The sequence below is a fragment of the Saccostrea cucullata genome, unplaced genomic scaffold (assembly GCF_032062105.1).
Source record: "Saccostrea cucullata isolate Sc308-1 unplaced genomic scaffold, CSIRO_AGI_Scuc_v1 ctg461, whole genome shotgun sequence".
Lineage (NCBI taxonomy): Eukaryota > Metazoa > Mollusca > Bivalvia > Ostreida > Ostreidae > Saccostrea > Saccostrea cuccullata.
In genome coordinates this window covers 172,268-186,398 of record NW_026927825.1, presented here as the reverse complement: position 1 = coordinate 186,398, position 14,131 = coordinate 172,268, and the positions used below count along the sequence as shown (strand labels likewise).

At 31.3% G+C, this 14,131-nt stretch overlaps 1 protein-coding gene across 1 annotated transcript; it reads right to left on the bottom strand.

The window, feature by feature from the left end:
* Nucleotides 1-7,891: 7,891 nt before the first annotated feature.
* On the bottom strand, nucleotides 7,892-9,396 carry LOC134275566 (uncharacterized). Its single transcript, XM_062757835.1, has 2 exons — nucleotides 9,150-9,396; nucleotides 7,892-8,690 (listed from the first exon to the last, which is right to left on the bottom strand). The coding sequence occupies exons 1-2, from the start codon at nucleotides 9,202-9,204 to the stop codon at nucleotides 8,155-8,157; spliced, it is 591 nt and encodes a 196-aa protein (XP_062613819.1). The 5' UTR covers nucleotides 9,205-9,396; the 3' UTR covers nucleotides 7,892-8,154.
* Between the last annotated feature and the right edge of the window lie 4,735 nt (nucleotides 9,397-14,131).

The window sequence follows — 14,131 nt, the reverse complement described above, 5'->3', positions numbered from 1 at the left end:
TAATTAAATAATCAAATGATTTGACATTTTTAAACTTAAAGTGGTGATAAAATTACGTGTTTTGCAGATTTTTTTACTTAGTTTGGAACGGTTTAGTGTAAATGAAGATTGTGTTATTATTAAAAAAAGATGAAGGAGTCACTCCTTATTAATTTTCAAAACTTAGGTGAATAAAAATTACTCTGATTACAGCAGTTCATTGCAATTCTATGGTTGCTGAGTTATAGCATGCCAAAACTATTGCAGTTAAGGAGCTGAAAGACTAAAACATGATAAAATCTTTCAGTTAAATATCATGGCATTTTATTTTTGCATAATCAAATGTAGACTCAATATTTCACATTAAAATCGAAATAATAAGTCCATCACATTTCCTGTTTGAATGTCTTACTTAATATAGATGTAAATATCAAAGCTTGTTTTTCAGTTTGTTGAACTGAAAACTAATTAAAGAGAATTATCTAATTTTCTTTTTTACAAATATTATTTAGTATTCGACAAAATATGGAGTTAACGAACAGTTACCAAACTTAAATGTCCGTTGAAAAAAAAGAAGTAGGGAACTTAGCAAAAACGAACCTCTAAAGGCCTCTAGAGCGAGATCAGGGGCTATTGAGGAGTAAGCATTCCCTGTCGAGCGTGCTTTTTTGTGTTAGGGCATACAGAAAAAAAATCTATAGAAAATTCAGTTAATAATGATCTTACAATTTGTAAGAAAAACGCACGATAACATTTTACTAAATGATAGATTGTATTAATTTTCCGAACAAGATACGGACATTGCGAACTATTAATTTTAAACGAAACTGTCGATACCGTTACATGTATTTCATCAACTTGCTTGTTAAAAGCTTGCCTCTTTTTTATAGCATTCATTGGTAGGGCTCATGCGTTTTTATAGCATTCATTGGTAGGGCTCTTGCGTATCTTATAAACTAGAAGACATTAACTCCATATGCAGATTATAAAGGAAATAAGGGAAGATCGTGATTAGAAAAAAGAAGATTTTTAAAATGTAGTCAACACGTTCAACATAAGTTTTTTTTTTTAAATATTATTTTCCCCATGAAGATATTATAATATAAGTTATACAGCCTTTGTTTTATGTATTTGAAATCTTTTTCAACAGTCTGAAGCTCAAATTATATCAAAGCCAATCAATAAGTAATCAAAAAGGTATCATAAAGGAAAACGACTGTCTATTTTCTACTTTAAAAATGTTTGTTAATCAGTCATGCTGCATGTACGTACATCCTCAAGCAACTTGAACTGCTGTGATTGTTATGCATTTTTCTTTACTTTATTATTCTTACCTCTTAATTTTTTTTAAAGTTAAGTCAAATATTATTGTATGTGTTCTGTCCATTATTTAATCACCCAAATCAATTTTGACCAATTGCTTTCTGTTATTGAATTTTTTTTCGTTGAAATTTTTAGTGCCTAAAAATTGGTTATTTAATTATATTTTTCAGAAACTAGTGAACCAATTAAGGCATTAGAATTTATAAACCTTAGGTAAAAGAATAACATTTTAATATGAGCCTTGAGGGCCTATAAATGTATTTTTTGGAAAAAAAATATTGTTAAAACGGTCAATGTGTAGGAAGGAAATATCTTTCGGATAAAAAAAATATTACATCAATTGTAAATCGAGGGAGAAAGTAGATAGATTTTTTTTGGGATAAAAATGTATAAATTGGGTAAGGAAGGTCGGAGTACATCTGAGAAACATGCTTTGAATTTATACTGAATCATCAGAAGAAGAGGAAGCAAATAATATTGTGGCTTTTCTTCCTTTTATTCAGATGTGATATTACAAGACGATATTACAGAAAATACATAAAAAATCTTGGGAAGAAAAAGTAAAATATTTATGTACCATATGGCGCCAACAAAAGTTGATAATAATATAGATTATTATGATTACATTTTGTATTTGTACTCTCTAAATACTTTCAGATGTATCAACGTTATGCATACGCGTCATGTTAAGTGATAGCAATGAAGTGTAGATACATTAGTATAATCCACTGACATACATCGTGTATGCGTGCAAGTTTCTGAGTTGTTTCTCTTTTTCTTTGAGTACATTATGATTTAATTATTTTTCATTCTGTGGATCCCTGACAGATTTGTATCACACTCAGGCGACCGTTAAGGCCCCATGGCCTCTAAATGTACCAGACAACTCTTTATGTCACCCACACAACATTATGTGTTGATTTAGAAGTCTTTACCGCCCTCCTCCTACTTGTGAATGTGTTTACTGTCGTGTAAATGTCGGAATGGCTTGAATTTTACAACAACGCTCCAAAATAACGTCTTTATTTACATCAAGCGCCGTTTGATGTCGGACTCTAACATATAATGACAGTTTTTGTCGTAAAGCAGAGTCAGTATTGTCCAGCTCTGTGAGCGAGGGTTGAAATTGGCGTCACTGGGAACAGAAATATAGATGTGTCCCCTTTCTCTTTGTTTGAAATTTTATTATGAAGATTAGTTCCAAATCACCTTTGAAATGCAAAATTGTTTCTTTATGTCGTTTGTCTACTATAAATACCCTTTCTGCTTTTCCGAGAAAAGACAAACATACTTCTCTTATTGACATTATCTACAATGTAAAAAGAGTACAGTCTGATATGACAAATTCTGCTTTTGTTACTAGGAATGGGTAATTCTTTTAAGATAAATAGCAAAAATACTTTACTTGTGTTTTGAACGTCTTGCAGACACTTTTATGGCTACTCACTTAGAAATACAAGTATTTTAGAAGCTATAATATTCTATTATGAAAAGTTAAAAAAAAAAACATTGTTGATTAAAAAAAATGTTTTGTTTTCCTTGGTCAATAGTTGCAAAAAATGTACATAACTAACATTTTTCATAATGTTTGGAATATTTCTTTGTTGTACCTTAATTTTTTCATCTGGTCAATTACTGCTGTAACATTGTCAAGCATCTTTCAAAAAATGACGGAAATGTTCTTAGACGACAATTTAATTCAAGAAATGATCAGTTCGTGTTTAACCACCAATAACATATTTAATATTTCCGATGTCGTTAAGGACATTCTTATTATCTAAGTAGAGCTTGCGGCAATTAAAATTAAATTACAGACCATTTATGTTCTAGTCGACAGAAGCGACTTTGCTGGAGACGCCTATGGTACACAGATTGCCGAAGTCGAAATCGATAAGTGTTCATGCACTTTAACTTTGAAGTTAGATTGTAAACATGCCACTTTGATAAATGATTAATATCATTTTCTTAAAGCGAACAACAGTTTTTTCTCTCCATAGCTTGCTATGTAAATAACAATCTAAACTTTTGTTTCCTAGGAATGCTACTAAGCAGATTATTCGTTTGATGCTTATTAAAACAGATGAGGAAAGCAAAAGTGACCGAACTTTAAGAAACCCAAAACAATACAATTTTCAGAAGAGGGCATAAATAGGTCTTATTAGGGCTAAGATTATAAGCAAATTAAAAGTATGTATTCCTACAGCGAGAAAATAATAAGATTGTAGGAAATTATGAGAACTAATTATTCCTACTGCGAAAAGAAATTAATTGACAATATATGACCGAGATTTTCAAAAATATATTTTGACAATAGTTTTTTTTTATTCTGAGCTTTTTTTCTTTTGTAGATTGAATTCCAAAATTAACTGCAAGGTGATGTTCTTTATAATTAAATTATTGTACACTGCTGATATACTAGTAAAGTGCATGTTCATTTTTCTTAAAATCTCTCGATTCTCTGCTAGAGAGTATTTTGTTTTCTATACGACGTCAGATTATTTCATTTCTTATTATTTTTTTTTTTTGGAAGTAAAATCTCCACCAATACTAGGTGTTTTTCTTTTAAGGACATATCAATGTCGTTTTGAACTTAACTTTCTTTCTTTCTAGGTGATTTGAAAGCTCTAAATATTGAAGGACATTTTTGTTAATTTTTCTAAAAAATAAATAAATAACTAAATGGATTTTATATCAGGTCAAAACTCCTCGTAAAGTATGCTAATTTTAAGTGAAGAACATCTTATGTTTGTATGATTTAAAATTGAGAATATTAAAATATAATCAGGGCAAGAGTTTGTGTACGTGTACGTTGCATATGTCATTAAATTATGTCACTCGTGCAGTTTGTTAAATCAAGGATTTTTTAAGAAGTATGTTTTGGATAAGTACTCATATAGTATGACTCAAAATCGCAGAGAAAATAGGGGGTCAGTGTGCATCTTACTGAGCTACGGTACAATTAAGTTGACCTTTTTGCACTTATATTTTAAGTCTTTGGTAAATTACTTTAACCTTTATCATATTTAATCAGATATAATCAGATGTAACAATGGCAAAACATATAATCATATTTTACCCAAAAATAGTTTAAAGAATATTTATCGTTGAACAAATCTTGCAAATTAATGCGCGTAAATTATTATGTGACCTTTTTGCACTAAAAAGTAACATATTTGGGGTATTAAAAAACTAAACAGGCAATAAAATACTTTCATATATCAAACTTTTTACGACTTAAGTGCTGATCAGTCAAAGGTATCGACTAGTTTAAAATAACGAAAGAAAAGTTGGGGTCAGTGATGTTAATTTTGAAATATTGGTCAAAATACAGTCAAACTTGTTTTAAGAGGCCACCTTTGGGAAGTCTGGAAACTGGCCACTTAAGACAGGTGGCCTCTTGTTCCAGTTTGCCCTCGAAAAAGACATATTCGGGCAATGAATAAACAACATAAAGCACTACAGTTAAATTAATGAAATAATAAAACAGGTCAATTTAACAAAGGCTCTTTATGTGTATATATATTAATTCAAGCTCATTCAAAAAACTATTAAGAATTAGAATTTTTTAAGGTTTTGTGCATGTTTCTGTCCCTACATATTAGTTAAGCAAGAAATACATACAGTGCCTGGCTATAATTATGCTTTTTTTATAAAGAAAAAAAAATACACAAAAATATAGTTTAATGGCAAAAAAAATAAAGCATAGAAATTTAAGTAAGAATATGTCAATAAAAATTTCAAAAATCGTCAGCAGTGTAACACCCCCCCCCCCCCATTAATTCATTGGCAATTAACTAACTTGCTGAAGTTTTAAAGTTTGGTAAATTTTATTGTTTATAAAGCTATCAGAATATCTATGTTACATAAGATACAGAAATAAAATTACCCAGTTGACCAGAGAGATGTATTGACGCAGTTGAAAATCATACCATAACACAGGTGTCATATGCAGTAGAGCGTGACTAATCCCTATCGGTTGTCTGTTGATAGTGAAATTCACGAGATAATCATGCCACATGAAGCACCTTTGTTTTCACAAGGGTAGCAATTAGGGCTTCTACATGGAATCAAAATTCAAAAGGTGTGAATTTCTTTAGGTAGAGGAAAGTATCAATTGTATTTAAATTATTTTTATTTTTCCATCGGCGATCTTGAAAAATAATTAAAAATTGATCTAACAGGTTTTTTCATAAATGCAAACAGAGTTTAGTGTATCTAATAGTTATTTGTTTAATTGCATTAATAGCTAAGTTAAATTGGCTATCGGGATATAATTACCCAAGCGAATGAGTTTAAAGGACATAATAGAATCACAGCAAGTGACGAAATGGCCGCCTATTACAGTGTCAATAGGGCTGTGGGTAGGGAATTTGAGTGGCCGCTGGCCGCGTTACACAGGTGGCCGTTTATTCCAGTTAAAATATATAGTAAAATTCGTCGGGGGGAACGGAAAGTGGCCGCTGATCGCGAGTGGCCGTTGATTTCGGGTGGCCGCTAAGACAAGTTTGACTGTATGTGATTTTCAGGCACAGAACGGTGTAAATTTTATCTGAACTTCATTTCTCGGCAAAGTTTGTTGAGGGAAGGTGTAAAATTTGTTCTAAAAATATAAATTGAGACCTTTAATAAATATTAGTACATATCATTACGGAACATATTCCCCGAGTAAAAGTATGTGAGGCTAAAGTTCCAATATATTAAATTTAACGAATGTACAGATTTGCAGAATTTTCTGCTAAATATCCTTGCACAACAATAAATCTTGCTTCTTTGTAGATTTTTAAGCAGTTTTTTCATTGAATGTTGAATAATTTTCATTTTTGAATTTTAATACGTTATAAAAATTGATTATTTTATAATAAATAGTTTTGAAGTAAGAGGTTATGCGTGAACTTTTCTAAAATGCTGAGGAGTGACATACCTTAAGAACATTTTACCTATTTTATACAATATTTTACGTCAATAAACACTAGTGCTAATTGTAACGGGAACCGTTACAGATGTTCCCCAAACGCTCCCCAACTCCCTTTCGGTGCCATATTACCTGTAAGCTTCATTAAGTAAGACAAACTCTTGCATTTTTGACTTTAACAACGGTTTCCCAGAAGGATACCAATTATATTCAATTTTTAGCATTGCACCCAAGCGCATGTGAATGCATGTGCGTTATGACCATATCATCTTGTCTACACTATTTATATATTTTAATATACTATATATTAATGCATTCAGTCCAAAAGTAATAAAAATAACTCATTCAAGAGTATTTTTAAATATACTCGTTTCAAATGCACGCACGTGCGTGCACGTGCATGATGATCATACCTTCTTGTAGGAGTCCCTTACATCTATCTATGTTCTAAATCCCATCCTGTTTGGTTGAAAAACAAGGGAGTTATAGCCATTTAAATTTTCAGCCAATCAGATTGCAGCACACGTGCATGCGCGTAATTTCATGATTTTTTTATATATCATTTTGTAAGATATCCTAATGCATGACTATTTTTTAAATTTCAAAGAATTTCGTCAAAAAACAAAGGAGAAATAGCCATTCAAAGTTTCAGCCAATCAGATTGCAGCACACGTACATGCGCGTGATTTCATGATTTTTTTTCTATATCATTTTGTAGGATATCCTAATGCATGACTATATTTTAAATTTCAAAGAATTTCGTCAAAAAACAAAGGAGAAATAGCCATTTAAAGTTTCAGCCAATCAGATTGCAGCACACGTGCATGCACGTGATTTCATGATTTTTTTTCTACATCATTTTGTAGGATATACTAATGCATGACTATATTTTAAATTTCAAAGAATTTCGTCAAAAAACAAAGGAGATATTGCCATTTAAAGTGTCAGCCAATCAGCTTGCAGCACGCGCACATGCGCATGCTTTCATGAAAATTCTTATTTATCATGCGGTAGATTTTCATAATGTAGGACTATGTTCAAAATTTCAAAGGATTATGACAAGAAACAAGAAAGTTATTGAGACTTTAGTTTCAGCCAATCAGAGCGAAGCGCACGTGCATGCGCGTGAGATCTTGCTATTTTGACCATGCTATCTTGTCTATACTACTAATGTATCCTTACATTATGAGTTTCAAAAAATTTCATCAAAAAATAGAAAAGTTACGGCAATATCCATTATATTGGTAATTTCACCTGTTGCACGTGCGCGCTCTTGCAAGCACGTGCGCGCAAAATGACCTTTGTTTGGCAACTCTACATAACTTGCCTACTGACCCTAAAAAGGTTTCACCTAAGTCGGATGTGTAGTTTACAAGATCACTCGTGGACAAAATTTTCCCAGGAAGAAGAAAAATAATAAGAATAATAATAATAAGAAACAGAGTAAAAACAATATGTTCCCCAACTTCGTTTGGGGAACATAATAATGTTTTTTTTTTTTTATTCTTAAAAGTTTGTCATCAATAATATTTTTATGTTGATATTTTACTAAAAAATATCAAGACATTGTTTATTCCTTATAAGGTTTTTAATCTTTAGAATTCATCTTGCAGGTAAGACCTGTAGTGCTGACATCTATAACACAGAATTGCATTGCATTTTATGATTTTCGTCACGATTAAAGTGAAACACTTGGAAAGTCACGACAAAATTTGACAGTGTCAGTGCTTGGTCATGTACACGTGTCCTTTATGATTACTGTCTTTACAAAAGGATATCAACAAATAAATCATATCACATTACATTTATTACAATCATATTTCCTGTCCAATCATACAAAGAAAAGGCATTTGATGCCGTAGAAAAAATACAGATAAACTTCATATAACCAAAAGAACATTTGGAATTATCACGATCACTATATATATTCTGTAGGTGAATCAAAACAGTGAGCCCGTTATCCAGCTGTTTTCCGAGCCTGGAGGCAGACGATCAACATCAGAAACTGATAACATTTGTTGAAAAGAATTAGAATGGGCCAATTGTTCTGGACCCTTCCTGTTTCTGCTAAAAAGCCATCTCTTTTCAAAATTGAACGGATTCACAGAGATTCTTTCTTCGATGGCTCCATCTGTGTTTATATTTGACCGATGAAGAGGCATTCGTGCGCTTTCCCGCCTCTTCTTTACTTTACAAACGTCCACGTCACATCCCATGCATCTTTGCCCTTTGATGACGTAGTACACAGATCTACGACACCCGGGTTCTATTGTATCAGAACACTTGTACGATGGGCAAACAATTCCTGTTTTTGTATGTTCAACATTTTCTGCTATTGATTTCCTTGACTTTGGTTTGGTTACTGAAATTGCAAAGTCCATCAGTTCGTTCATTTGTCCTAGAATATCATGGAGACCTCTCTGGCCTTCTTTGCCTCTTGTATTAACAATCCTTTTACTAGGAATAAAAAAAGAATCTGAAAAAGTATATAATCATATTAATTTAATCAATGATTTTTGCAAAAACAAGCAAAATAATAAGAGTAATTGTATTTAAAAAATTGATAACAGAAAATAAAATGTACGTTTTATCTGATACGGGTTAAAGTATTAGGGTAGAATGGTGTTTCAGAAGTCAGTATTGTAGATAGGTAATCTTATTAATGCAGAGGATTCCTAAGAAATGTATTTCTTTACTAAGTATTTATCAGAAACTGTATGATTCTGTACCTTGTTTCTGAATGGGGACATAGAATTCAATTTCACTCAAATAATAATTCTAGCCTTAATTGCAATTTGATGTAAATTTAAGAAAACTTTTTAAAATTGTATTTTACTTAAGCCAAGAAAGTATTATAGCATTTTTTAAAATTAAAATTATCCTTAACGATGCCGCACTTAGTATTAAAGGCCGGTATTTTTAATTGCACGCTTACCTACTAAACATCCCGTCCATAGCCAGCAGAGAAGTGCACACACTACAGGCCGCATGGTTCCAGAATTGATAAGGAAAAAAGATTATGTTTGTAGTTTTATACCTACAAACACTTTCAATAAACAAAAAAAATGTTTGTAGTCCTATAAGGAACCATGAAAAGTGACCAATAGCGTGAACACCGAATACTTTTTAGCATAACTCGCGTGATGTCTTGTGTGTTTTTATCAAATGACGGACAAACTTGATTGACGTTCAGGAATTCCCGTGATTGGCAGCTCGAGGCAGGAGAAGGTCTCCTTATTAAAGTGGACATCAGTTCGGAGTCGTATCAACAGTAGTGGGAGTCTAGAGGTGCTTCTATGATGGATGAGAGATAATACCGAGCGAGACTGCAATAGGTACTAACAGGGCATTGGGGATGAATGGGGTTGAAGCTTCTTGAGTAAAAATAAACCAGCTATAATGATGGTAAAGCAGAATATTCAGTAGAAATGATCGAGTAGTCTTATTTTTTCATTTTTAAAAAAGCTGTCAATTTTATGAGGATAACATTTTGCTTTACTTTGATTAAGTTAACGAGAATTGCTTGAACTTTTTTTTTTAAGAATTTAAATACGCACAGACGTCGCGCACGGTGTTGGTGTCAAAAAGTCAATAATTACTATTACGGCGGCATATGCGCTATTTCCATGATTTTAAAACAATTCACTATACATGTATGAAAACTATATATCATTCGGTCGGTAATTGTATACTAAATACATTTTAACAAAAATATTGATCAAAAAATTCCAATTATCAAATATATTAATTCGACTATTCAATTAATTACGTCAAAAACGCATGTAGACAGGTGACAGGAGCGTCGCACACGCAATAACAAAATGTTGATAATTTCCATAAAACAAACAATACAAACATAAAATTTAGCAGAAAAGTTTAAAATATGATGTAACTGATTTTAAGTTTTACAGTTGTGATTTTGTTCAATCCGAATGCTGTGAACGCGTTGTTCAAAATGCAAGACAGCGATGTAGATAAGTGTTATCCGAAGAAATTTTGAAGGAACATGAGAAATGTCATCGGTAACTTAAAAAAGTAATTTCATGGGCAAAATCAATTTTGAAATGGCATGTCAATGATCCTTTTTGTGTGCAAGGAACTGTATTTTATATTAGACTGATATTTTGTGTCGATATGTATGTTGGGTTTCTGATATTAAGCCGATTTATTGTGAGGACATTGACTAAGATGGCGTGTCACAAAGTTTAGAGGTTCAATGTCGCAAAGTTTTTAAGATTCGTAAAATGACAAATTTTGTAATGCTGGATGAAAAATTGATGTTGGAAATTATTTTAAATTCTACAAAATGTTGCCATGTTATTAAGGAAAAGTTCTCTGGACAGAATTTTAACTTGCGGTGCCTTAAATTTTAATAACAATTGCCGTCTTACATATATGTACAACATGTAGCTATACGTCACAATTGAATTTGACGGCAAAAACGTCACGTTTAAATGCTACACCTCAGAAATGACCTACATTTTAGTAATTTATTTTTCTAATTTGGCACCAAACAACATTTAGTACAAAATGTGCAAAATCAAAACTTTATTTAGGTATGAAAATGAACTGATTCTTTAAAGAAGTCTTTGTTTCATAGGCTTTTTACAATGTCAACATTAATGGCACACATTGTCCAAAAGTAATCAATCTTACTATAATTGTATAAATGTGGTAACATTGATCATATGTGTAGTCATTGAAAATAGACATATTGAAAATTAAAGGATTTTTATGAAATGTGCATCTTTTAAAAAAGTCATTGGTATATTCCAAAATAATTTCAGTAGAATGGTGACAAAATCCTAACAAAATTTAAATGTCAACATAAATGTCACAGACGTGAAAATTTGGCGTCTTGACGTTATTACTTATTAGGTTCAATGCATAAAAGTCATGTAAACCGTCAAAATATTTATCTCTCTATCCAAAACTTACTCTCAATTGCTGATGAACCTGATATGGATAAAAGAAAAACATACCAATAATGATTAATTAGAAAAATAATTTTAAGTTTTAAAAGTTGCATTTATATATAAAAGTAAAACATGTGCAGTGTATACTTGTACACTGTATCGGTATATATCCCTGTCAGAATCTGTACAAAAGTACCATTCAGAGTTCAAATTAAGACACTAGAAAAAAATCACAAAAACCAAAATTTCAAGGATATGATTTCAAATTTGAATTAACTCACAGTAAAGTGTGTCAACTCTATTTTATGCTGTTATAAAATGTTCTATACATTGCGCGTTTACATTGAATAGTCCAATATTGAATAAGGGTTAGGTGTTGTCGGAGGTGAGTACAAATATATCAGATTTTCGTTACAAGATGGGATGGGACTTTGAACGAAAAAAAAAATTCAATGCTAAATCAGCAAAATATCTACAATCGTACAATTTACTGAAAACAAAGGACAGGTTCTAGGGCCTACTGATATGGAATTTATCTCAGTAAAATAAAAACTGAAAGCATGTGAATTCAAAATGCGATGTTGAACAAGTTTCGTTATTTCTACCAAGTTTTTCTTTTAATGAGGCAACCCATGCTCATATTTTCCTCCTGCAATATGCATGCAAAAGGGTGCAGACAATTTAATGACACGCCTTTTCAATTACCTGCATTATATGATTGGCGGCATTGCTGGGTTTTTATTTTTCCTCCATAAAAAATGTTAGCAAAAAAGTAACGTCAAATAAATTTTCTAAAACTTCACGTAAAATAACGTCATTTTGACGTTACCGAAACCGACACCAACACCGTGCGCAACGTCATAGCAACAGTTACTTAAATATTTGCTGACACCAATTAAGTACGTCCAATAAGGAAAGATTTAAACAGATATCATTTAAAAATAAATCAGCTTTAATTTAATGGCAGAATATTTTTGCAAGTACATGATTTATAATGAAAATTGATTTTGGCCCAAAAATTTAATCTCTTTTTTAGATCAATATATGGAACTACGATTTTAATCGCATTAAACGTGATGTATAATATTTTCAAGGACGTGACATAATATTAAAAATTAGATCAAACAATGTAAATTCGTAATTTGTTTGAACCAGTGCTAATTCGACACAAACAGGAAGATATAATAAATTACAATATTTTTTTCTGTAAAAAAAGGAAAAAAAGGTATTTTTCATTAAAAACTTACTGTTTATTTTTCATTAAAAGCTTACTGTTTTAGACATTTTTATTAAGGATATTTGTAACTTACTGAATAATCAAAAGGTGCGGTATATAGCAACCGCTAATAATAAAACGCTGTATAATGATAGAAATATAATTAAGTATTGCAATACAACGCTTAATCTATTAAATACTAACATTATAAGCTGGCATTCTCTACCTCTTAATGATATTTAAAATTCCTTCACTAAGCGGCTTTTAAGCATTAGCAGTTGCTACAACTGTATTCACTTTGTCGGTACGACCAGAAACTGTCAGGTGAAAAAATAAAATTAAAAATAGAATTCATTGCTGATACACGAATCGCAATGTGACGTTTTTGTCAACAAATCGCAAAAAGATTGGAAACAAGATTTTTCCACTTACTTCCTTATATAAAAGAGTATAACATTTGAATAATACATAAAAATGTAAACTTTTCAAGTGATATAAGTGAAACTTCTGTTCCACAACACGGCAATAAATTATGTCAACAGTATAGGTTGGATTACTTCCCTTGCAAACAAAGAAATATCAGTTGTAATATCTAGATTTATCAACTAGAACAATATCAAACTGTTTATGCAGTCTTTTAATTTCTTTATCGCTTCCAGAAAACAGAAAGATACATGTTATAACAACATTAAACCAGCCATAGAAATAAAAAAGTTGTTTTAAAAAAGTACCTTGATGTTGTTTACATTACACATTAAACTAAGATACAGTGACAAATTTGTAACGTTTCTTATTTTAAGAATATTAAAAACTAGTAATTTTGAATAAAGAGTAAAGGAATGTGAAAAAAAAATTGGTTTAGGAAGAATGTAAGACATACAAAATCAGGGGAGGGGTTGCTTTCCAAAAATCCCCAAAATATTCTTTTTTTCAGAAACAATAATAACACAATCAGACATCTAAACTAGGAGTCAAAAATCAGATAAACCCTTACTTATTGAGGATTGTACTAAAATGTACTTTCTAGTGCTTTTAATGAACATAGATGGAGTAATTGGGAAATGACTTATCAGATAATTCCTTTTCAAGAATAAATTCATGCTATATCTGGAAATCAGGGATGGGGGTAGGAATTTTAAATCCTATTATAGTCAAGGTTTTTTTAAAAACCAAATGTAAATAACAGGAGGAAGAGCATTTTTAAAAAAATGTTATAACAGAAACGAATAGAACATGCAGACAGACAGACAGACAAAGAGGTGATCAGCCCTTATGCCTATCCGTTATTGACAGAATTTTTAATAAATATAAATTACTGTTCTTTTGATCATTTACATTTATAGGGCAACGCTCTAATTGGTATGTTGCACATGTATGTGACCTACAAGAATTATCATTTATGTTCCTTAGTTCTCCTGCCAGACAACTGTTTTTTGGTTAAAGCAGGCAAAAACAAACAACATTATTGAAGTGGAAAAATGTCATTTATTGAAGTAAATCTATTCTTATCTTTCTTATGTCGACTCGATATATTCCTCTGAACTTGAAATAAAAGGTACCACGGAGTCTGGCACATCTGTTTAATACACGTATTTGGATATTTTACTTGAAAAAGACAAAAATGGTAGTTTAACAACCAAGCTTTATGATAAATGTGATGACTTTTACTTTTCAATCGGCAACTTCGAAATTCCCTTATGCAGCAACATACCTTATACCCTGTACCCAATTGTACCTTCATCACCTGCATACGGGTTTTATATCTCTCAGTTGATTCGATATGCA

What these genes read in the sequence shown, in the direction of transcription:
- LOC134275566 (XM_062757835.1), bottom strand. Translation starts at nt 9,204, where the DNA reads ATGCGGCCTGTAGTGTGTGCACTTCTCTGCTGGCTATGGACGGGATGT. An exon ending in ATGGACGGGATGTTTAGTAG is followed by an intron (nt 8,691 to 9,149) that starts GTAAGCGTGCAA and finishes ATACTTTTTCAG; the next exon opens with ATTCTTTTTTTATTCCTAGT.